General features: G+C 41.0%; 1 protein-coding gene across 1 annotated transcript in view; it reads right to left on the bottom strand.

Annotated features, from left to right (window-relative positions):
• The window catches only part of LOC128666999 (zinc finger protein 391), a 44,565-nt gene that overhangs the window by 11,859 nt on the left and 5,857 nt on the right, over positions 1 to 26,849 (bottom strand). The window contains exons 2-4 of the mRNA XM_053721852.1: positions 22,225 to 22,376; positions 16,871 to 17,068; positions 2,835 to 2,955 (exon numbers count right to left, since the gene is read on the bottom strand). Coding sequence (XP_053577827.1) covers positions 2,835 to 2,955; positions 16,871 to 17,068; positions 22,225 to 22,308 — 403 coding nt within the window. The 5' untranslated portion in view covers positions 22,309 to 22,376. The remainder of the gene's footprint in view (positions 1 to 2,834; positions 2,956 to 16,870; positions 17,069 to 22,224; positions 22,377 to 26,849) is intronic.

The following is a 26,849-nucleotide window of genomic DNA, read 5'->3' on the forward strand; positions in this document are numbered from 1 at the left end:
TATATCCCTGTATAGTGAGAGCGCTAGCCCCTTGGCACACTGGCAGATGTACGTATCCCTTTAAAGTGAGAGCGCTAGCCCCTTGGCACTCTGGGAGATGGATGTATAACTTTATAGTGAAAGCGCTAGCCCCTAGGCACCCTGGCAGATGGATGTATCCCTTTATAGAGAGAGCGCAAGCCCCTTGAAACCCTGGGAGATGGATGTATCTCTTTATAGTGAGAGCGCTAGCCCCTTGGTACCCTGACAGATGCAAGTATTCCTTCATAGTGAGAGCGCTAGCCCTTTGGCACCCTGGCAGATGGATGTATCCCTTTATAGTGAGAGCATTAGCCCCTAGGCACCCTGGCAGATGGATGTATCTCTTAATAGCGAGAGCGCTAGCCCCTTGGGACCCTGGGAGATGGGTGTATCCCTTTATATTGAGAGCGCTAGCCCCTTAGCAGCCTGGGAGATGGACGTATCCCTTTACAGTGAGAGCGCTAGCCCCTTGGCACCTTGGCAAATGGATGTTGTTACGGATACCAGGCGGCTAAGGCTATCCCCCACCCCCCTACAACCTCACCCCTGTTGTTTCTCAGTGGTTTTGGGCTCCTCAGAGCAACCACCATCTCTGGAAGCTGTTTGTTTGCTTTGTTTTGGCTTCTTTTTGTGTTCAGAGAAGAGTTGGTTTATGACCAGGAAAACCCTCCTAGGCTGGCCAGGCTCCTGGAACTCCTGGTCGGCCGCCTCACAACGGACACCTGCCCAACCCCTCTCAGGCTGGCCAGGCTCCTGGAACTCCCGGTCGGCCACAGGACAGCAGAACACCCGCTAACTTTAACCCAGGTCGCTCCAGCAACCATGTGCCCCAGAGCTCCGCTCTTTTTGGGACTAGTAGCCCCTGAGGGGTGGTGGAATTGCCGGAGGGGAGCTCCTTTGGGAACCGGGGGTTTTGGACACCATAACTTCAACGGACTGTAACTCCGGTCCACAGTAACTAATCATGCTGATTTTTGGACTGTGAAATCTGGGGAAGTGCCGCCGCTCCACCGGGATCACCCCGAAACCGCCACCCATATGTATTGGGATTATGTGGGACTGTGGCTCCTATGGAGGTGCCGGGCTGTCTGGAGGGGCGGGAATGGCGGGAAAATAGTGGGATTGTCCAGGGTCTTATCAAGATGAGCTGTCTGTATAAAAGGAGTGCATGTTTTCAATAAAATCAGTTCTTGTTCACCTGAAGGCTAGTCTGTCTAGTTATTTGGGTGAGCTCCAGCTAAAATCACTTTCCTAGGCTACATAGAAATCACTTTCCTGGGATACATAGCAGCCTGTTCCAGGCAAAGGAAGGACCCTCTGGCAGAGCTACTCAGTCGGGGTAGCTGGAGTCTGCCACAGGGTGAGACCCTGAGTACTGGTGCTGTCAGGCATCAGGGGTGGCTACAGGCTGTGGTCACTTGCCAGCTACATAGCTGCAGTCGGCAGGGAGGAAGCAGGACCCCTTTTGGCGGAACTACCCAGTCGGGGTAGCCGGGGGTATTCGTCACATGGCAAATGGATGTATCCCTTTATAGTGAGAGCGCTAGCCCCTTGGCACCCTGGGAGATGGACGTATCCCTTTATAGTGAGAGTGCTAGCCCTTTGGCACCCTGGCAGATGGATGTATCCCTTTATAGCAGTGTTTTTCAACCAGTGTGCCGTGAGAGATCCTCAGGTGTGCCGCGGCAGACTGACAACAGTGCGGGGGTGTCCCTCTTTCAAATTTTGAAATATTGGGAGGTATGTGACTGGCTCATCAGGCATCATTTACAACCATGACATTGACATTCATTCACACACAATGATTATGATTGTTTATGAATGAATGTCAATATGTCAGGTATAGTTTGTAGGAGGCATGGCATGACAGCACAGTACAGTGTGTGTGTGTATATATATATATATATATATATATATACTGTATATATATCCTGTATTAGGCTACAATGTGTGATTTTGTAAAATTTTGGGATGGTGGTGTGCCGCAGGATTTTTTAATGTAAAAAAGTGTGCCATGGCAAAAAAAAGTTGCAAATCACTGCTTTATAGTGAGAGCGCTTGCCCCTTGGCACCCTGGGAGATGGATGTATCCCTTTATAGTGAGAGCGCTAGCCCCTAGGCACCCTGTCAGATGGATTTATCCCTTTATAGTAAGACCGCTAGACCCTTGGCACCCTGGGAGATGGATGTATCTCTTTATAGTAAGACCGCTAGACCCTTGGCACCCTGGGAGATGGACGTATCCCTTTATAGTGAGAGCGCTAGCCCCTAGGCACCCTGGCAGATGGATGTATCTCTTTATAGTAAGACCGCTAGACCCTTGGCACCCTGGGAGATGGATGTATCTCTTTATAGTAAGACCGCTAGACCCTTGGTACCCTGGGAGATGGACGTATCCCTTTATAGTGAGAGCGCTAGCCCCTAGGCACCCTGGCAGATGGATGTATCTCTTTATAGTAAGACCGCTAGACCCTTGGCACCCTGGGAGATGGATGTATCTCTTTATAGTAAGACCGCTAGACCCTTGGCACCCTGGGAGATGGACGTATCCCTTTATAGTGAGAGCGCTAGCCCCTAGGCACCCTGGCAGATGGATGTATCTCTTTATAGTAAGACCGCTAGACCCTTGGCACCCTGGGAGATGGATGTATCTCTTTATAGTAAGACCGCTAGACCCTTGGTACCCTGGGAGATGGACGTATCCCTTTATAGTGAGAGTGCTAGCCCCTAGGCACCCTGGCAGATGGATGTATCTCTTTATAGAGAGAGCGCTAATCCCTGTAAACTTGAATTTATATAATAAATGCACAAACCTTGTGAGCTGTTGTTTTGGTAATCATCCATTATGTCCTTGTATAAATCTCTATGTTCTTCCAAATATTGTAGCTCATCTGTGGTAAAGTACATGGCAATATTGTCGTACCTGATAGGTATCTGAAATATAGAAGCAGCAACTGAATTACAAGTTGGAACAGAAAGCTTCTTATTGTAAAGGGATAAGAAAGTCAAAATTAACCCCTTGAGTGCTAACGACGGCTCTGAGCCGTCACAGAGTTTCTCACTCTGGTGCTTATGACAGCTCAGAGCCGTCGCTAGCACTCTCCCAACTTGAGGGAGATCTGGGGGCTCCCACCCGCTCCTACCCCGGCGATCGGGCCTGCATAGTGACAGGCATCGTCGGGGCTTTACATAATGCGCGGTGACGTCACGCGCAATAACGTGATGACGTCACTGCACAACTGTATTTAACATTAACAATGTTAAGTATAGGAGCAGGGGGCATGCTGCTTAGAAGCCTGTATTTCAGGCATATAAGCAGCTACAGACCCCCAAGAACCACCATTGGTAAGGTAAACGCCTAACCTTTCCAACAGTGTAAGTCTTGGGGATCTGAAATAAATAAATAAAAAAGTAAAAAAATAAATATTTTTAAAAATATTAAATAAAAAACCCTTTAAAAAACTTTAGCAGCCGGGTGGGAAAGTGCTTAACACTCAAAGGGTTAAACTTGTATGATTGAGATAAAGCATGTCATTTTAAGACACTTTTAAATTCACTTCTATTTTCAAATGTGCTTTGTTCTCTTGGTATCCTTTGTTGAAAAAGAATACGCGCATATCTTACACTAGTGGGAGCTGCTGCTGATTGGTGCCTGCACACATTTGTCTCTAGTGATTGGCTAGCTAGATGTGTACAGCTGTTCCTTCAGCAAAGGATAAGAGAATGAAGCAAATTTGATAATGGAAGTAAATTGGAAAGTTGTTTAAACTTGTATGTTCTATTCAAATCATTAAAATGTTGGGGTTTCCTGTCCCTTTAAAGATTTATAACATACCAGCAGCTGAAAATTGCATTGCAAATTAGCTGCAAATAAAAAAAGAAAGTTTGCTACGTTTTTTAATGTCTCTTAAATAAATGTATTTCCTTTGCTCTTGGTCTAACATACCATAATTATAAGGTAAACAATGTAGTAATAAAAAAGGTGTATTGCTCACAAAAACGTCTTTACATTCTGGAATAACTGCTTTGCAGATTTGGAAAGGCAAAGGGGTGGGTTTGGAAAAATCCCTGAGAGCCAATCAATGCGCTGCTGCTTTGCATCACTGCTCCCTATTGGACTGTTCAGTTCAAAAAGTGCTTTGTTTTGTCTGCAATATGTTAACCCTTTAAAGACCAGGTTCATTTGTCTACACCGGAACAAAGTTCAGCCAGTCCCTTCACTGTGTAACAATCTGAGGGGGGGAATATTTGAAAGAAGTTATCTCTTTTTGTGAGTCTCAGTCACCCTCTGTCAATCATCTTTTCTTATTCACAAAAATAGATAACTTGTTTCAAATACTCCCCCCCCTCAGATTGTTACACAGTGAAGAGACTGGCTGAACTTGTTGACTGAGTATAAGGGATTAATAGCTGTGCAAGTCGTTGCAGCCGTTGTGTGGTGGTGTACAGATTCTGCTACCCGTCTGGCACACTTTCTGGTTACAAAATCCGATGACAGACAGCTTGTTCCGTCTGATTTTGCAACCAGTAACGTGCGCTCAGGAATGTGGTGCCATATATTTACTTCTTATATTTCTTTTTTGACACAATGAGTCCATGGATCATCTTAATTACTAATGGGATATTCACCTCCTGGTCAGCAGGAGGAGGCAAAGAGCACCACAGCAGAGCTGTTAAATAGCTCCTCCCCTCCCACTGCAGTCATTCGACCAAAGTTAAGGAAAGAAAGGAAAAGCCAAGGTGCAGAGGTGTCTGAAGTTTATAATAACCAACAACCTGTCTTACAAGAACAGGGCGGGCCGTGGACTCATCGTGTCAAAAAAGAAATAAATTTATCAGGTAAGCATAAATTTTCTTTTCTTTTTTATGACACGATGAGTCCACGGATCATCTTAATTACTAATGGGATTCAATACCTAAGCTAGAGTACACACATGATACGGGAGGGACAAGACAGGGAACGTAAACGGAAGGCACCACTGCTTGAAGAACCTTTCTCCCAAAAGCGGCCTCAGCCGAGGCAAAAGTGTCAAATTTGTAAAACTTTGAAAAAGTGTGAAGAGAGGACCAAGTTGCAGCCTTGCAAATCTGTTCCACAGAAGCTTCATTTTTGAATGCCCATGAGGAAGCAACAGCCCTCGTGGAATGAGCCGTAACCCTCTCAGAAGGCTGCTGTCCAGCAGTCTCATATGCAAAACGTATGAGGCTCTTCAGCCAAAAGGAAAGAGAAGTAGCCGTAGATTTCTGTCCCTTACGTTTTCCTGAGAAAATCACAAACAAAGAAGAAGACTGACGAAAGTCCTTAGTCGCCTGTAAGTAAAACTTTAAATTATGGGCCACGTCTAAATTGTGCAGAAGTCGTTCTTTCTGAGAAGAAGGATTAGGACACAAAGAAGGAACAACAATCTCCTGATTAATGTTCCAATCAGAAACAACCTTAGGAAGAAATCCTAATTTAGTACGTAAAACTACCTTATTTGAATGGAAAATAAGGTAAGGAGAATCGTACTGCAATGCCGAGAGCTCTGACACTCTACAAGCCTAAGAAATGGCTACAAGAAATAAAACCTTCCAAGATAACAACTTAATATCTAAGGAATGCATAGGCTCAAACGGAGCCCCTTGAAGAACTTTGAGAACTAAATTAAGACTCCATGGAGGAGTAACTGGTTTGAACACAGGCCTGATCCTGACCAAGGCCTGACAGAAAGATTGTAAATCTGGAACATCCGCCAGACGTTTGTGTAACAAAATAGATAAGGCCGAGATTTGACACTTTAGGGAGCTCGCCGATAAACCCTTCTCCAAACCTTCTTGGAGAAAAAACAAAATTCTAGGAATCCTAACTCTACTCCATAAGTAACCCTTGGATTCACACCAATAGAGATATTTACGCCAAATCTTATGGTAAATCCTTCTAGTTACAGGCTTACGAGCCTGAATCATGGTCTCTATGACCGAATCAGAAAATCCCTGCTTGGATAAAATTAAGCGTTCAATCTCCAAGCAGTCAGCTTCAGAGAAACTAGATTTGGATGAAGGAAGGGTCCCTGAATCAGAAGGTCCTTCCTCAACGGGAGTCTCTAAGGTGGCAGAGATGCCATCTCCACCAGATCCGCATACCAAATCCTGCAAGGCCAGGCTGGTGCTATGAGGATCACCGAAGCCCTCTCCTGTTTGATTCGAGCAATTACCCGAGGAAGAAGAGCAAACGGAGGAAAAAGGTATGCTAGCATGAAGGTCCAAGGAACAGCCAGAGCATCTACCAGTGCCGCCTGGGGGTCCCTGAACACCGAACCGTATCTCGGGAGCTTGGCATTCTGTCGGGATGTCATGAGATCCAATTCTGGTTGACCCCACTTGATTATCAGGTTGGAGAAAACTTCTTGATGAAGTTCCCACTCCCCCGGATGAAAGGTCTGCCTGCTCAGGAAATCCTCCTCCCAGTTGTCCACCCCTGGGATGTGGATCGCCGATAGGCAACAAGAGTGGGCTTCCGCCCACTGGATTATTTTGGCTACCTCTATCATCGCTAAGGAACTCCTCGTTCCTCCCTGATGATTGATGTAAGCCACTGAAGTTATGTTGTCCACCTGGAAACTGATAAACCGGAGTGAGGCTAACTGGGGCCAGGCCAGAAGGGCATTGAAGATTGCCCTCAGCTCTAGAATGTTTATAGGAAGAACAGACTCTGACTGAGTCCAAACTCCCTGAGCCTTGAGAGAGCCCCAGACTGCTCCCCACCCCAGAAGGCTGGCATCTGTTGTCACAATCACCCAAGAAGGTCTCGAAAGCAGGTTCCCTGGGAGAGATGATCCAGAGACAACAACCACTGAAGAGAGTCCCTTGTCTCCTGCTCCAGAGTTATTCGGGGAGACAAGTCTGCATAATCTCCGTTCCATTGCCTGAGCATGTTTAACTGCAGAGGTCTGAGATGGAAACGAGCAAACGGGATGATGTCCATTGCCGCCACCATCAGCCCGATTAACTCCATACACTGAGCCACTGACGGCCGAGGAGTGGATTGAAGGACTAGACAAGTATCGATAATCTTTGATTTCCTGACTTCTGTCAGAAAAATCTTCATAGACAGGGAGTCTATTATGGTTCCTAAGAACGTGACTCTTGTGTCTGGAATTAGGGAACTCTTTTCCAAATTTACCTTCCACCTGTGAGCTCTCGGGAAAGATAACATTATGTCTGTGTGGGATCTTGCTTGTTGAAAAGATGGCGCCTGGACTAGAATGTCGCCCAGATAAGGCGCCACCCCAATTCCCCCGTGACCGAAGTACCGCCAACAGAGACCCCAGAACCTTTGTGAAAATTCTGGGAGCAGTGGCCAGGCTGAAAGGAAGAGCTATGAACTGGAAGTGTTTGTCCTGGAAGGCAAACCTTAGGAACTTGTATTGATCCCTGTGAATAGGGATATGTAGGTACGCGTCCTTTAAATCCACTGTTGTCATAAATTGACCCTCCTGGATTAAGGGGAGAATGGAACGAATAGTTTCCATCTTGAAGGACGGAACCCTGAGAAATTTGTTTAGACTCTTGAGGTCTAAAATTGGTCTGAAGGTTCCCTCCTTTTTGGGAACCACAGACAGATTGGAATAAAAACCCTGACCCTGTTCCTGTACTGGAACGGGAGCAATCACTCCCAGGGCGGAGAGGTCTCCTACACAATGTAAGAACGCCTCTCTTTTTGTCTGGTCTGCAGATAATCTTGAAAGTAGAAACCTGCCTCTGGGAGGAAAACTCTTGAACTCCAATTTGTATCCCTGAGACACTATTTCTATTGCGTATTCCAGCCACCAAACTTCTTTAAAAGACCTTTATTTTCACATAGGGTCCTCAGCAGTAAATTACAACGTTTCAAGCCTCAGCAGGCTCTTAATCATGTATAATTGAACATACACAGGTAAATGTCTTTATATACCCTCACCTGTTATTCAACATCCTGTGTTAAGCTGATTGCACAACAGTGCCATCTTGTGGATACAACCAGTGGCGTAGCGTGGGTTGTCAGTGCCCAGGGCAAGGCAAGTATTGCGCCCCCCCAACCCCATTTTAGATATGCTGCTTCTTCTTACATTTGGGAAAAACCAAGCAAAGACCCAAGCCTGGTAGATCACATAAAGCAAGGGACACTGTCTCCTCTCCCACAAAATGCTCCCTTAACCATCTTTACTGGATAACTAACAGTTATTGCTGATGATACCCATATCCCCAAAATATGTCCCTTGTCATAAGCAGCTGCTAATCAGTAGCGCCTTACAAACAAAGCCATGAAAATAATATATTGGCAATACAAGAGGCAGTGGGTGAAGCCTGCAAGCATTATGCGCTATCCCCCTTTGATCAAACCCTGTCTGCAGCTCTCCAGAGCTGGGCAAATATATACAATATTACATTTTAAGATTTATTCTCATTTTACACATGGGGGGAAAGCCCCCCTTAACCCCCATCTGGTGGTGACATGTCCTGATCTGTAAAACTTCATGGTACAAATACTGCAGACCACAGGGTGCACCCACCCCCACATTGCAGCAACCCATATTGTATATGTGGTGCAATAGGTTTTTGGTAAGTCGTTAAAAAGAGGAAAAGGGGACACACAGGTTGGCAGCTGTTACATAAGGTTGTCCCTGCTGGGCAGACTGTCTTTTGGGTGCCAATGACATATAAAAGTGGGGTATATATTCTACCTTAATAAATATAACAATTGTAAGTAATCAATATAAAAGGGGCATGGGACAGACAACCCAGCATTACATACATATATGGGGGGAGGGTGTATGGTATTTAGGGGGGTGCTGTTAAATTTTTTTACTTACACAAATTATAGTTATTTTTTTTACTTTAAATGCAGTAAGGGTGGGTTTAATGTAAAAAAAAAAGGCAATGAGCACCCAAACCCTAAAAATCGGTAAAAGTCCACACCTCAGGAGTCCAGCAAGAAATAGATTCAAGATGGTGAATTCATAGGACTTCTTTGATAGGAGACAAACACAGTGAAATGCCTGGTGAGCAGCAAAATCATGGTGCCAGACAGCACACAAATCCCTAAATCTACTTCTGCCATAGGAAGATTATGGAGGGGAAAAATCAAATACAGGAAACAAGGTCTCATTTTTGTCAACTGTCACAAATATACTTTTTTTGTGCTAGGACAAGATGGCGTAAGTTGTAATCAGAATCCGGTCAAACATGAAAGTATGGTCTCTGATCACTCCACCATCCCACTAACTAGGTAACTGGGGTTAACAGAAAGGCAGAGCCCAGCCATGCTGCCACCAGTGCCACGGGTTTGAAAGAGATTTATTGCACTTTTTAAGGATTCCTCCCCCCCACCTCTGCTTAGAGATCCTTAAAAAGTGCCCCAGGCAATGCATGGCATTCTGGCTCTGGGTCCTTTGTTGGAAGGGAACTTAATTGTTGGGTAATAATAGAACCGTAATTAAGCTGCATTTTGCATGTTGCTAGTATCAGGCAAAAACAGGGCTATAAGTAAGTCTGGTCCTGACACCTTACCTTAGTCGCGGCATCACCACATTCCTGATGGGTCGCAGAACAGAGCTGGGGGCCTGTCAGAATTTTTAGCCTCCCTTCTTCCCTTTGCTAAGTTGAGGCTGGAAGCGCCCCTCAGAATTACGCGCCCGGGGCAACCGCCCCTGTTGCCCCCCCCACGCTACGCCACTGGATACAACAATTCAATGTAACACAAAGTTATCACAGGAAGTGAATAAATACATAAACAGAACATTTATTTAAAAAAACATATACATCTATGTACAAATATTAAAAGAGATGCAACACACAACCTTTTATATTGATGTTTCAATCAACTCATATTGTTTTACATATTACTTCAAATATATGCAGAAATTCTTCCTACAGAAAAACTTTTTCAGAAAAAAAGACTCCAATCAAAGTCCTTATTCATTCCTTTTGGCCTCATTGATTCCAATTTGTATACCCAGAACATCTCCCTGGTCTTTAGTAATCGCTCTCTATCACCACCCCTTCTAGGCCTATCCACTTGTTCCAAAATTTGAAACCTAAGTTGACTAATATTGTGACCCATAGAGAGGAAGTGAGAGGAAACTGGAGCTTCTTTATTTTTGCATCTGATGTTAGACTTATGTTCAGTTATCCTCTCCCTTACCTCTCTACAGGTCTCGCCAATATAAATTTGGCCACATGGGCATTTAATGAGATAGACACAATATGTAGCTCTACAAGTTAGGTATTTATTTATTTTGATTTTTTTTTCCCAGTAGTGGGATGGTAAAAGTTTTCTCCTTTTATCATAGAACTACAATTGCTGCAATTCAGACATGGGTAGCAACCATATTTCTTAGGCCCAATGGTTCTTTGGCTATCTTGTTTGTGGCTACCAATGTCTGAATGCACCAACATGTCCCTGATGCTCCTATTTTTCTGAGCTACTATTGAGTTAAATGCTGCACTTAAACACGATAAAACATGTATGAATGGGAGTGAGTGCAGGTTAGGTATGAATGATTTTGCACTATCAAATGAAAGTTTGGTTCATAATTTGTCCTCTTATATTTTAAGTAATGAAGAGGAGATGGCCTTGAATAAAGGCTTATCTTATTGTTTGGATAATCACTACAATGAATTTTTGGTTCAACAAGATTTGCAAAAAATTTTTAGGAAGCTTAAATTGAAAATTTATTTTGCAATGCAAAAAGATTATGCACAAACACCTAGCACTGATAACACCAATTATATTAGATTTAGAGACACTAAGGAATATGGTATTTCCAGAAAAAGCACTTTTACACCTACAGCTACACACAGTATAGCCACCTACATGAATATGGTACAAAAAGAGATTGACACTCTTTTTAAGAGAGAGAGGAAAAAGAAATTGGTGCAAAAAAACAAAAAAGACAAACTTGCCATTGAAAGACTTGGGAATAATAAGGAGATCATTATTAAAGAGGCCGATAAGGGCGGAGCCATTGTCCTTTTGGACAAGACAGATTATATGGCAGAAATTCACAGACAACTAGCTTATAATCAGGTTTATCAAGTATTAAGCAGAGATCCAACTATTGAGATTAATAAAGAAATTAAAAATATTTTAGATCTTGCTGCTAAGAGGGGAATAATAACAGAAACATTTAAAGAGGCCTTATATGTTGATAATCCAATTAGACCAGTGATATATGTCCTACCAAAATTTCACAAAGCTAAACAAAAAACCCCTGGCAGGCCAATTGTGGCGGGCATGGGCTCTATTTTTTCTTCTATCTCTGTCTTTTTGGATAGAATATTGCAGCCATTTGTAAAACAGGCAAATTCATATGTTAGAGATACTAATGATTTCTTAACTAAGCTTAAAGATCTTGGGTATGTTGGAGGTAAATGTATTTTATTTACTTTGGATGTCTCCAGCCTGTATACCTCTATAAAACACACTAGTGGGGTTACAGCAGTAGAGAATGTTTTGAGATCAAATAGTGATTATACCGAGATGGAAATTGGTTTTCTTATTGAATTACTCTCCATTATATTGTATGAAAATTATTTTTTGTTTGGAGATATATACTACTTGCAAAGACAAGGAACGGCAATGGGCTCCAACGTTGCCCCCACATACGCCAACATTTTCATGAATAATTTTGAGGAATACTATGTATATTCCCATCCATTATTCCAACGCCATGGCGCCTCCTGCTGGAGGTATATTGATGATGTCTTTGGCGTGTGGGGGGGCAACGTTGGTAGCCTCTTGTCATTTGTACAAGACTTAAATAATTCAGTTACAGGACTTACATTTACGCTAAATATGAATGAAGTAGGGATTGAATATTTGGATACATTTGTATACAACAAAGGAGGGTTTCTGTATACAGATCTTTACATTAAGAGCACAGACAGGAATAATTTGCTAAAATATGGCAGCTATCATCCTGAAAATATTTTTCAAGCAATCCCTAAAAGTCAATTCACTAGAGTCAAACGGATAGTATCAGATAAAGATCAATGTAAATATAGGCTAGAACAGATGGCCAATAAGTTTGTAAATAGGAACTATCCTCCATCATTAATTACTAAACAATTGGATATAATTTCCAAAGAGAGTGGTGCAGAAAAGATAAGTAAAAAACAAGAACCAAATCGTATGATTTTTGTCACACAGTTTAATAGGCTGAGTAACAAAATTACTGGCATTTTAAAGAAAAACTGGTATATTATAAAAGACTGTCATCCAGAAGTCATTGAATTTAAAGATAATTTAATGTTGGCCTATAAGAAAAATAGGAGCATCAGGGACATGTTGGTGCATTCAGACATTGGTAGCCACAAACAAGATAGCCAAAGAACCATTGGGCCTAAGAAATATGGTTGCTACCCATGTCTGAATTGCAGCAATTGTAGTTCTATGATAAAAGGAGAAAACTTTTACCATCCCACTACTGGGAAAAAATCAAAATAAATAAATACCTAACTTGTAGAGCTACCTATTGTGTCTATCTCATTAAATGCCCATGTGGCCAAATTTATATTGGCGAGACCTGTAGAGAGGTAAGGGAGAGGATAACTGAACATAAGTCTAACATCAGATGCAAAAATAAAGAAGCTCCAGTTTCCTCTCACTTCCTTAGGCCTAGAAGGGGTGGTGATAGAGAGCGATTACTAAAGACCAGGGAGATGTTCTGGGTATACAAATTGGAATCAATGAGGCCAAAAGGAATGAATAAGGACTTTGATTGGAGTCTTTTTTTCTGAAAAAGTTTTTCTGTAGGAAGAATTTCTGCATATATTTGAAGTAATATGTAAAACAATATGAGTTGATTGAAACATCTATATAAAAGGTTGTGTGTTGTACCTCTTTTAATATTTGTACATAGATGTATATGTATTTTTAAATAAATGTTCTGTTTATGTATTTATTCACTTCCTGTGATAACTTTGTGTTACATTGAATTGTATCCACAAGATGGCACTGTTGTGCAATCAGCTTAACACAGGATGTTGAATAACAGGTGAGGGTATATAAAAACATTTACATGTGTATGTTCAATTATACATGATTAAGAGCCTGCTGAGGCTTGAAACGTTCCAATTTACTGCTGAGGACCCTATGTGAAAATAAAGGTCTTTTAAAGAAGTTTGGTGGCTGGAATACACTTTGTACTTGGATTATTTGGTACCTGGCAAGTCTTTTATTCCGTGCCCCACTATAGAAGAAGAAGGTGTGCTGTTTTTCCTAAACCTTTTGGTGATAAACACTATTTCTATTGCCCAGGGATCCTGAACGTCCCGAACCCAAGCCTGAACGAAGAAGGAAAGTCTGCCCCCTACCAGATCCGGTCCCGGATCGGGGGCATGCCCTTCATGCTGTTTTGGATTCAATAGCAGGCTTCTTGGATTGTTTACCCTTATTCCAAGACTGGCTGGGTATCCATGTAGGCTTAGATTGTTCCTGCTTAGAGGAGGAAGAGGAAGAATTTCCCTTGAAATTTCGAAAGGAACGAAAATTACTCTGTCGTCCTTTTTGTTTGTTTCTCTTATCCTGAGGGAGGAGATGACCCTTACCTCCCGTGATATCAGAGATAATTTCCATGAGGCCAGGTCCAAACAAGGTCTTCCCCTTGTAAAGAATCGCTAGAAGCTTAGACTTAGATGACACATCCGCAGACCAAGGTTTTAACCATAAGGCTCTGCGTGCTAGAATAGAGAAACCTGAAATCTTAGCTCCCAGTTTAACAATTTGAAGGGAAGCGTCTGTAATAAAAGCATTAGCTAGCTGCAGAGCTTTTATCCTGTCTTGGATCTCCTCCAAGGAAGTCTCAGTCTTGAGAGACTCAGATAGTGCATCAAACCAATATGCTGCCGCACTAGTGACGGTAGCAATGCACGCAGCTGGCTGCCATTGTAAACCCTGGTGAACATAAATCTTTTTAAGTAAACCTTCTAACTTTTTGTCCATAGGATCTTTGAAAGCACAACTATCCTCTATGAGAATAGTAGTTCTCTTGGCTAAAGTGGAAACAGCCCCTTCCACCTTAGGAACTGTTTGCCAAGCCTCCTTGAATGAGTCAGCTATGGGAAACATCTTCTTAAAAATATGAGAGGGAGAAAAGGGTATGCCTGGCCTCTCCCACTCCTTAGTAATGATCTCTGAAGCTTGCTTTGGAACAGGAAATACGTCTGAGTAAGAAGGAACTTCGAAATATCTGTCCAATTTACTAGACTTCTTAGGGGCTATCACTACCGTGGAGTCACAGTCGTCCAAAGTAACCAAAACCTCCCTGAGCAACAGGCGGAGGTGTTCTAGTTTGAACCTAAAAGTTACAACCTCCGAGTCCGTCAGAGGCAATGAACTTTCTGAATCCGAAATTTCACCTTCAGATGGAATTGCATTACCCTCCTTTTCATGTCCTTGGGAGGGTACCTCCGAAATAGCCACAATTGCATCAGAAACCTCACTTACTGATTGTCTGGTTTTCCAATTACGTTTGCCCTGCAACATTGGGAAAGCAGACAATGCATCAGAAATTGTAGAAGACATGAGAGAAGCTATGTCTTTTAAGGTAACTCCAGTGGGCGCTAGAGCAGAAGTACAGGGCACGGCTTGAGCAGGTGGTAAAATTTGGGACGCTTGGGGAGAAAGCTGCAGCATACCTTGAATCTCTTCATTAGACTCTTGGACAGCATCCGCCTTTGAAAAGTTTTGCTCAAGAAAAATCTTTTCCCTATAACTTAAAGTCCTCTCAATACAAGAGGGACAGAAAGGGATTGGTAGTTCCACATTTGCATCCAAACACAAGGATCAAATAACACTTTGCAAGTCTCCTAGGTCCATACTGAATCACAACAATATAAATATGCAGTAGAAAACTTTAATTTTTACACAAAAAGTTTGAATGTAAAAAAAATGTTACTGTCTCTTTAAAAGTGTAACTTTTTTACTGCGTGTGAGAGAAACCGTGTTCAAACAACCATACACAAATAAAAATGACACCCCTACACCTCAGCAGCTCTGCTGAGGTGCCTACCTGACTGCAAGACCGGAGCCTCTAACTCCCTCCTGGAAATCAATCCGGACTCGATAGGGGAACGATTCAGCTACCCTCCGGACCTAGAAACGCCTGATCTAGACAGAAAACATGCGTTTCTAGGCAGAGGAATTATCCGGTCTGTATCTGGTCTCACTGTGTCTTCAGATAGAGGCGCAGAAAAAAGGCGCGCAATACAGAAGATCCGCCCATCGTGGGCGTGGCTAACCGTCACAACACTCTCCCGGACGTTATAGCATATTAAAATAAACGCCATGATACAGAACCAACATTCAAGTGCTTATCTCCCAGCCCTAGTCCCTGTAACACGCTGTCTGGTTCTCTCAGACTCTGAGAGCATTTTTTGTCCCTTAATAAAGTGCCTTATACGTTTGCCAGGCAACCATAAGCCCTTTATGTAATGTAATGAAGTATAATAAAGTGCTCCTTTTCCTCTAAGTGCTCCCAGAAAAAAAACAAGCACATACCTCATATGTCTGCCTGACAGCAAAAGGCAGGTCACCAGGTTTGAGGGGTCCTATCCCCCACATGGACCTGTGAAGAAAAATAAATTCCTGAATACATATTCCTCAGGTTTTCAGGGTAAGAGCAGAAATAATATATAGGAAGCGCAGTGAGAATTATGTCCCACAAGTTCCCATTGCTCTAAAGCCACCAATGCTCTACTGAAGAGACTGATATGGACTACGGCTACACCCCAGGACAAAGCAGCACACTCTGGCACTACTTTAAAAATAATAAACTCTTGATTGAAGCATCTATACCAACACCTCACTTTACCACTTCCTATCACTAACGTAGGCAAAGAGAATGACTGGGGTGGGAGGGATGGGAGGAGCTATTTAACAGCTCTGCTGTGGTGCTCTTTGCCTTCTCCTGCTGACCAGGAGGTGAATATCCCATTAGTAATTAAGATGATCCGTGGACTCATCATGTCATAAAAAAGAAATAGACCATGGGGCAGAGGGAGAAAAGAGGCGTGAGTCTGTGTATATATATATATATATATATATATATATATATATATATATAAAGTAACAGAGTCTCAATAACAACTTATGCAACCTAAAGGGTCTAGGAAGGGGCATGAAAAAATCAGGCATTCCTAGCCGCTCAAAGGTGACCTCCTACCTGCAAGTATCAAGGGTCGAACTCGATATGCCAATTTCTTGCTAAAAATCCACAGGAACTCTGTAATTAAAGGGACAGTCTACTCCAGAATTCTTATTGTTTAAAAAGATAGATAATCCCTTTATTACCCATTCCCCAGTTTTGCATAACCAACACAGTTATAATAATACACTTTTTACCTCTGTGAGTACCTTGTATCTAAGCCTCTGCAGACTGTCCCCTTATCTCAGTTCTTTTGACAGACTTGCATTTTAGCCAATCAGTGCCAGCTCAAAAGTAAATCCACGTGCGTGAGCACAATGTTATCTATATGGCACACATGACCTAACACCCTCTAGCTGTGGTGTTCTTCAAGGGCTTTGAAATTAGCATATGAGCCTACCTAGGTTTAGCTTTCAACAAAGAAAACCAAGAGAACAAAGCAAATGTAATTATAAAAGTAAAATGAAAAGTCATTTAAAATTACATGACCCATCTGAATCATGCAAGTTTAATTTTGACTAGACTGTCCCTTTAATAGCGTAGCTCTTAAAGTGGATACAGATGTAAAATTCATCGGTTTATGCATTTATACTAACATTGTCAATAGTTATAAATAATATTACATAGTATCCAAAAGCTGAACTCTTATCAAAGCCGACCCCGCCCTGCATATCTGTACTTACCTCTCCACTGAGCAGATGAATAATATTAGAGGCGTGTTTCACAATCTTATCTGCTATTTGTGTCTTCGTGTAATTTTTCCCAGGCAGAACCACATTATCTGAAGGCTCCACGGAGACAGTTTGTGTTGCGCAGGCAGCTTTTGAAGGAATACTGTCAAACGATGGATTTTCGTCTTTTATCTTCACTACGTTATATTGCTGTAGATTTAGATTAATGTTATTTAGTTGTAATTAACTAAATTCGACAATGCAATGTTCCTATTTGAAATGACGTTATGTCTGATGCCCTAAAGTTTGCAATGGGCGGCACCAGATGACACTAATGGAGTTGCTCCTAAACCATGCAGGAAAGAAGTTGTCATATAGCGGCTGTTAAAGGGACAATGTACAGTAAAATTGCAGTGTTCTCCCCAGGACCTATTTAAAGGGATACTAAACCCACATTTTTTTTCTTTCATGATTCAGATACAGCATGCAATTTTAAGCAACTTTCTAATTAGCGACCAATCAGCAAGCGCTACCCAGGTACTGAACCAAAGATGGGTCGGCTCATAAACTTACATTCCTGCTTTTTCAAATAAAGATTCCAAGAGAACGAAAAAAAAAATTGATAATAGGAGTAAATTAGAAAGTTGCTTAAAAATGCATGCTCTATCTGAATCATGAAAGAAATAATTTGGGTTCAGTACCCCTTTAAAGGGACATAAAACCAACATTTTTTTATTTCACGGTTCAGACAGAGCATGCAATTTGAAATAACTTTTTTTTGTTATTATCTAATTCGTTTTGTTCTTATTGTATCCTTTTTTTAAATGTATTCCTAGGTAGGCTCAGAAGCTGCTGATTGGTGGCTGCACATATATGCCTCCTGTCATTGGATTTAAGCTGCTAGCTCCCAGTAGAGCATTACTGCTCCTTCAACAAAGGATACCAAGAGAATGAAGCAAATTAGATAATAGAAGTAAATTAGAAAGTTGCTTAAAACTGTATGGTCTATCTGATTCATGAAAGATAAATGACCCTCCCGGCTACTTCATAATGCCACCTGACTAGCAACATTTTCTGTGAATAACACTGAAGTTGTTTTCCATTAATGAGCTAGATTACAAGTGGAGTGCAAAATATCGCTTTCGCGAAAGCGATATTTAAGCTCCACTTTGCGTGCACTGGTATTGCCGTCGCATTGCACGGAAGTATTGGGCTCACGAGAGCGCGCTTCCAAAGGCTCAAATGGGAGCCACGTTCTCATGCCGTGACAAGGCATGAGAACCTACTGCGGCAAAGGGGGTAAGTCACACAGCGATGGGCAGCAAATGTTAAGTATATATGTATCTTCTTACATACATATATATTTTATGTTTATATATGTATAGGCACATCTTAACACATAAATATATATGTATGTAAGCATATACATATATGATTCCAGGGAACACACCGTTCCCCATAGACCGCAATGTAAAGGCACACCGCCACTTTTAACCCCTAAAACTGCTTTGTGCAGTTGTTTTTTATTTTTTAAAAATGCTATTTTTTTTTTTTATAAAAACTACAAGACAAAAATGGGGCAATTGGGGGACATTTAGAAAAATACCAGAGATCTGATCTCTGGTTAATTTTCTAAGCACTAATTGCTACCGCAAGCTCGCGGTAGCAATAACCAGCGACTTGTAATGGCTGGTTATTTATCACTTGCCCATAAACAGGTGAATTTGCCTGTTTACGGATGCAAGATAAATTATCGCTCCACTTGTAATCTAGCCCAAAGCTGCAAAGTATAAAAATGTATGGGAAATAGCTCCTATGTTCTTAATTATATTTCAATGTGTACTTACATATAAAAATATAATAAAGCACATAACTACAAAACTCCAACTAGGCCTATGCCTGGTGCAGCACTAAATCTAAAAGAAAATTTAAACCAAAAAAACTGCTTTAAGCTGTGACCCGCTTCGGTTGCTTATACCGACTCAATGGAAACGAGCCCTCAGTTAGTAGGCTATTTTGTATTAAAGGGACATTATAGTGTAAAATTAGATATTGTTATTCTTTAGAGCATGTTATATTAATACCAATGATCCTATGCTATGGGTTTAACCCCTCTCTCTCTTTCTATCTGTCTGTCTATCTATCTATCTATCATATATTTATCTAATCTATCTATCTATCTATCTATCTATCTTTCTATATATCATATTTCTATCTATCTATCTATCTATCTATCTTTATATCTGTCTATCTATCTATCTATCTCTTTTTATCTTTCTGTCTATCTAATCTATCTATCCATCAGCTACCTATCTATCTATCTATCTATCTATCTATCTATCTATCTATCTATCTATCTATCTATCTCTTTCTATCTATCTGTCTGTCTGTCTATCTATCATATATCTATCTCTCTTTCTACCTGTCTATCTATCTATCTATCTATCTATATATCTATCTATATATCTATCTATCTATCTATCTATCTGTCTGTCTATCTAATCTATCTATCTATCTATCTGTCTATCTATCATATATCTATCTCTCTTTTTATCTATCTATCTATCTATCTATCTATCTGTCTTCCTATCTAATCTATCTATCTATCTATCTATCTATCTATCAATCTATCTGTCTGTCTATCTAATATATATATCTATCTGTCTGTCTAATCTATCTATCTATCTATCTGTCTGTCTATCTATATAGCTATCTGTCTGTCTGTCTGTCTGACTGCCTGTCTGTATGCCTGTCTAATCTATCTATCTATCTATCTATCTATCTATCTATCTATCTATCTATCTATCTATCTGTCTGTCTGTATATCTAATCTATCTATCTATCATATATCTATCTATCTATCTATCTATCTATCTATCTCTCTTTCTTTCTGTCTATCTGGCTGACTGCCTGTCTAATCTATCTATCTATCTACAGGGAGTGCAGAATTATTAGGCAAGTTGTATTTTTGAGGATTACTTTTATTATTGAACAACAACCATGTTCTCAATGAACCCAAAAAACTCATTAATATCAAAGCTGAATAGTTTTGGAAGTAGTTTTTAGTTTGTTTTTAGTTATAGCTATTTTAGGGGGATATCTGTGTGTGCAGGTGACTATTACTGTGCATAATTATTAGGCAACTTAACAAAAAACAAATATATACCCATTTCAATTATTTATTTTTACCAGTGAAACCAATATAACATCTCAACATTCACAAATATACATTTCTGACATTCAAAAACAAAACAAAAACAAATCAGTGACCAATATAGCCACCTTTCTTTGCAAGGACACTCAAAAGCCTGCCATCCATGGATTCTGTCAGTGTTTTGATCTGTTCACCATCAACATTGCGTGCAGCAGCAACCACAGCCTCCCAGACACTGTTCAGAGAGGTGTACTGTTTTCCCTCCTTGTAAATCTCACATTTGATGATGGACCACAGGTTCTCAATGGGGTTCAGATCAGGTGAACAAGGAGGCCATGTCATTAGATTTTCTTCTTTTATACCCTTTCTTGCCAGCCACGCTGTGGAGTACTTGGACGCGTGTGATGGAGCATTGTCCTGCATGAAAATCATGTTTTTCTTGAAGGATGCAGACTTCTTCCTGTACCACTGCTTGAAGAAGGTGTCTTCCAGAAACTGGCAGTAGGACTGGGAGTTGAGCTTGACTCCATCCTCAACCCGAAAAGGCCCCACAAGCTCATCTTTGATGATACCAGCCCAAACCAGTACTCCACTTCCACCTTGCTGGCGTCTGAGTCGGACTGGAGCTCTCTGCCCTTTACCAATCCAGCCACGGGCCCATCCATCTGGCCCATCAAGACTCACTCTCATTTCATCAGTCCATAAAACCTTAGAAAAATCAGTCTTGAGATATTTCTTGGCCCAGTCTTGACGTTTCAGCTTGTGTGTCTTGTTCAGTGGTGGTCGTCTTTCAGCCTTTCTTACCTTGGCCATGTCTCTGAGTATTGCACACCTTGTGCTTTTGGGCACTCCAGTGATGTTGCAGCTCTGAAATATGGCCAAACTGGTGGCAAGTGGCATCTTGGCAGCTGCACGCTTGACTTTTCTCAGTTCATGGGCAGTTATTTTGCGCCTTGGTTTTTCTACACGCTTCTTGCGACCCTGTTGACTATTTTGAATGAAACGCTTGATTGTTCTATGATCACGCTTCAGAAGCTTTGCAATTTTAAGAGTGCTGCATCCCTCTGCAAGATATCTCACTATTTTTGACTTTTCTGAGCCTGTCAAGTCCTTCTTTTGACCCATTTTGCCAAAGGAAAGGAAGTTGCCTAATAATTATGCACACCTGATATAGGGTGTTGATGTCATTAGACCACACCCCTTGTCATTACAGAGATGCACATCACCTAATATGCTTAATTGGTAGTAGGCTTTCGAGCCTATACAGCTTGGAGTAAGACAACATGCATAAAGAGGATGATGTGGTTAAAATACTCATTTGCCTAATAATTCTGCACTCCCTGTATCTATCTATCTATCTATCTATCGCTCTCTCTTTCTATTAATCTATCTGTCTGTCTGCCTGTCTAATCTATCTATCTATCTATCTGTCTGTCTATCTATCTCTCTTTCTATCTGTCTGTCTATCTAATCTATCTATCTATCTATCCGTCTGTCTATCTAATCTATCTATCTATCTATCTATCTATCTATCTACCTATCAATCTATCTTTCTATCTATCTGTCTATCTATATATCTATCTGTCTGACTGCCTGTCTAATCTATCTATCTATCTATCTATCTATCTATCTATCTATCTATCTATCTATCTATCTATCTATCGCTCTCTCTTTCTATTAATCTATCTGTCTGTCTGTCTGCCTGTCTAATCTATCTACCTACCTATCTATATATCTATCTTTCTATCTATCTCTCTTTCTTTCTGTCTGTTTGTCTAAACTATCTATCTATCTATTTATCTCTTTATATATGTCTGTCTATCTAATCTATCTATCTATCTATCTATCTATTTCTGTCTATCTATCTGTCTGTCTGTCTATCTAATCTATCTCTCTATCTATTTATGTTGTTTCTATATATATATATATATATATATATATACTATATATATCATAGCTATATATAGTATAGTACATTATAGACAAATAGTTATATACACACACACACACACATTATAGAATAACTCAATAAAAATTTTAGGTGCTATGGTTGTCTTGGGGGCTCTAAACCAGGGAACCAGTCCCTAATTTTAAGGCTCCCTGGCACCTGGGTTTGTTGAACCCTGAATTAGAGTATGTCATTATTCCACTATAGATGCCCTTACTAGCAAGTGTAACTTTTAATGCTGCTATATACAAAGAGGCTACTCACGTCTCCAGTCAGCAGGAAAACAATCTCAAGCGCGTGCTTTACAATAATCTCTGTGATCATCATGTTGGCTTTGGTCTCATCCATGATATCAGATGGTTCAAGGAGGTTCCTTGGTTTTCAAAGCGATAACTTCTGCATTACATGAAATAACACTGGAAAAAAACACAAAAAAACAGACATACATAAAATATAAAAGTGTGATAACATTTTGAGGATGCATTTATAGGTATTTTCCAGAGTAGTGTAAATATATATTATGCCAGGGGTTGAAAATAGTAGGTGCCAGGGTAACTAGAAAATATAATTTGGCCTTGGTATTTGATTGGAGAGAGGTGTGGAAGTCACATCCGCAACTCTCCCCAATGAGACATGTGCTGACACAGCCGCACATCCTTTACACCCGGCTGCCGCATCTGTTTGCCAGCCAGGCTCTGAGATCTTTTCTACCCCCTTCAACTCTGGGCCTGACCGTCCCAAAATGTACGGGGGACAAAAAGGGGTTTAATTCCTCATGTGTTATAGGCAAACCACTGATACATGTGTGTTCCCGGCAATCAAAGGGTTAAATGAAAGAGCTGTGTTTCTGTCAATTAAAGAGTCCAAAAACCCTACTGCATTTTTTTTTACTGACAATCAAGAGATTAAAGGGACAGTCTACACCAGGATTTTTATAGTTTAAAAAGATAGATAATGCCTTTATTACCCATTCCCTAGTTCTGCATAACCAACACTGTTATATTAATATACTTTTTACCTCTGTGATTACCTTGTTTCTAAGCCTCTGCAGACTGACTGCCCCCTTATATCAGTTCTTTTGACAGACTTGCATTTTAGCCAATCAGTGCTGGCTATTAAACAACTCCACGGGAGTGAGCACACTGTTATCTATATGACACATGTGAACTAGCAGTGTCTAATTGTGAAAAATTGTCAAAATGCACTGAGATAACAGGCGGTCTTCAACGGCTTAAAAATTAGCATATGAGACTATCTAGGTTTAGCTTTTCACAAAGAATACCAAGAGAACAAAGCAAATTTGATGATAAAAGTTAAATGGAAAGTTGATTATTATTGAATGCCCTATATGAATCATGCAAGTTTAAGTTTGACTAAACTGTCCTTTTAAGTAACTTGTGCGTGTGTTGCAAGTAAGAGGTAAAATGACGGTGTTTTACAGGCAACTAAGGGGTTACTTCATTGTTTTGTGCATGTTAATGGCAACCAAAGGATTGTATCAGTGTGGTGTTTCTGGCTACCTCGGGGTTAAATCACTGATAATCTCAATATAAATGACATTGTGTAAACCCCACTCCACTGTAAGACAAATAATAATATAAAAGAAAATTTATGCTTACCTGATAAATTTATTTCTTTTATGACACCATGAGTCCACGGATCATCTTAATTACTAATGGGATATTCACCTCCTGGTCAGCAGAAGGCGGCAAAGAGCACCACAGCAAAGCTGTTAAATAGCTCCTCCCTTCCCTCCCACTCCAGTCATTCGACCGAAGTTAAGGATAGAAAGGAAAAAACCAAGGTGCAGAGGTGTCTGAAGTTTATAATAACCAACAACCTGTCTTACAAGTTCAGAGTCCACGGATCATCTTAATTACTAATGGGATTCAATACCCAAGCTAAAGTACAAAGATGATACGGGAGGGACAAGACAGCGAACCTAAACGGAAGGCACCACTGCTTAAAGAAACTTTCTCCCAAAAGCGGCCTCAGCCGAGGCAAAAGTGTCAAATTTGTAGAACTTTGAAAAAGTGTGAAGAGAGGACCATGTTGCAGCCTTGCAAATCTGTTCCACAGAAGCTTCATTTTTGAATGCCCATGAGGAAGCAACAGCCCTAGTGGAATGAGCCGCAACTCTCTCAGGAGGCTGCTGTCCAGCGGTCTCATATGCAAAACGTATGATACTCTTCATCCAAAAAGAAAGAGAAGTAGCCGTAGATTTCTGTCCCTTACATTTTCCTGAGAAAATCACAAACAAAGAAAAAGACTGACGAAAATCCTTAGTCGCCTGCAGGTAAAACTTTAAAGCACGGACCACATCCAATTTGTGCAGAAGTCGTTCTTTCTGAGAAGAAGGATTAGGGCACAAGGAAGGAACAACAATCTCCTGATTAATGTTCCGATCAGAAACAACCTTAGGAAGAAATCCTAATTTAGTACGTAAAACTACCTTATCTGAATGGAAAATAAGGTAAGGAGACTCATACTGCAATGCCGAGAGCTCTGACACTCTACGAGCAGAAGAAATAGAAACAAGAAATAAAACCTTCCAAGATAACAACTTAATATCTAAGGAATGCATAGGCTCAAACAAAGCCCCTTGAAGAACTTTGAGAACTAAATTAAGACTCCATGGAGGAGTAACTGGTTTGAACACAGGCCTGATCCTGACCAAAGCCTGACAAAATGATTGTACATCTGGGACATCCGCTAGACCAGTGTTTTTCAACCAGTGTGCCGTGGCACACTAGTGTGCCGTGAGAGATTCTCAGGTGTGCCGCGGCAGACTGACAACAGTGCGGGGGTGTTTGTGAATGAATGTCAATATGTCATGTATAGTTTTTAGGAGGCATGGCATGACAGCACAGTACAGTGTGTGTATATATGTATATATATATATATATATATATATATATATACATACACTGTATATATATCCTGTATTAGGCTACAATGTGTGATTTTGTAAAATTTTGGGATGGTGGTGTGCCACAGGATTTTTTAATGTAAAAAAGTGTGTCACAGCAAAAAAAAGGTTGCAAATCACTGCGCTAGACGTTTGTGTAACAAAATAGATAGCAATGCACACAGCTGGTTGCCACTGCAAACCCTGGTGTACATACATCTTCTTGAGTAACCCCTCAAGTTTTTTTGTTTTTGTTTGTCCATAGAATCTTTGTAAGCACAAGTATCCTCTATGGGAATAGTAGTTATCTAGCCAAAGTGGAAACTGCTCCTTCCACTTTGGGGACTGTTTGCCAAGCCTCCTTGATAGAATCAGCTATGGGAAACATCTTTTTAAATATAGGAGATGGAGAAAAAGGGATACCCGGTCTCTCCCACTCCTTGGTAATGATCTCAGAAGCTTGGCCTGGCCCCGGAAAAAACATCTGTCGAGGAAGGAACCTCAAAGTATTTGTTAAGCTTACTGGATTTCTTAGGAGTAATAACAACCGTGGAGTTGTCGTCATCCAATGTAGCTAAGACCTCCTTAATTAGTAAACGAAGGTGCTCTAGTTTAAATCTGAAGGATACCACTTCAGTATCAGTGAGAGGGATTACACTGTCAGAATCTGAAATTTCACCTTCAGACGCTACCACGGTATCTCCCTCCTCAGGTTTCTGGGAGGGAGCATCCGCAATAGTAAGAACTGTGTCAGAAACCTCCCCTACTGAATGTTTAGAATTCCTCTTACACTTTCCCTGCAACATTGGAAAAGCAGACAATGCATCAGATACTGCAGAAGACATGAGAGAAGCGATGTCTTGTAAAGTAACCCCAGTAGGAGTTATAGAGGAAGCGCAGGGCACTGCATGTGTTGGCGGCTGGGACATTTGAAGAGAAAGCTGCAACATAAATTGAGCATTGATATTAAACTCCTGAACAACATCCTCCTTAGCAAATGGTGGTTCAGCAAAAAGTCTATCCCTATAACTTAAAGACCTCTCAATACAAGAGGAACAGAAAGGGATTGGTGGTTCCACATTGGCATCAAAACATAAAGAGCAAGTGCCAGCTTGCAAGGGATTTGATCCATGATAATTCACAGTTAATTGTAACAATAAACAATTTTTAAGCAAAATTTAGGACTTAACAAAAAACGTTACTGTCTCTTTAAATGTTAAAACGTAACTTTTTTTTTTTTTAATTTATGTAATCAATGCAAACAAAGGGTTAGGGTTAGGTTAGGGAAAAAGACCCTGCAGAACACCTCAGCAGAACTTTGCTGAGGTGCCTACCTGTTTAAAGAACTCAATCTCACTGAGAGAACAGGAGCTGTTTCCCAACAGCACCGGAACGCTACGGAGACTATTTGGCACGTTTCCAATTCAGCTGAGATGCGTAGCTGAATAGACAGACAATCGTTTCTCCCTTGATACGCAGAGAATTGAATAACAAACTTTCTCTTCCGACTGAGAGGAAGAGTGAAAAAAGGCGCGCAATGCTCTCCTTAGTTCCGCCCATCGTGGGCGTGCCTAATGCAGCCATCTCCCGGTCTTGTTTCTGTTAAAAAGAGCCGGGAAATAAAAACCACTATATTACAATGCCTACAGCCCCAGTGCCTGCACTTTTACTGCCATAATAAAGAAACCCATGTCCCATGAGTGACCTTTATTTTCCCAAGTTAAAATAAGTGCCTTTTTCCTGAGCCTATGTCCCAGTAAATAGTTAGCACTTACCACCTCTTCTGCCTGACAGTAAGGCAGCTCTCAGGTTTAAGAGGTCCTCTCCCTCCTATGGACCTGTGACAAAAGGAAAATACTGAGTCAGATTCCCCTCAGTTTTTCAGGGTTAGGGAAGTATCAGTATGGGAGGCGCAGTGAGAATTATGTCCCACAAGTTCCCATTGCTCTAAAGCCACCACTGCTCTACTGAAGAGACTGAT

This window comes from Bombina bombina, chromosome 7 (genome assembly GCF_027579735.1).
Source record: "Bombina bombina isolate aBomBom1 chromosome 7, aBomBom1.pri, whole genome shotgun sequence".
Taxonomy (NCBI): Eukaryota; Metazoa; Chordata; class Amphibia; order Anura; family Bombinatoridae; genus Bombina; species Bombina bombina.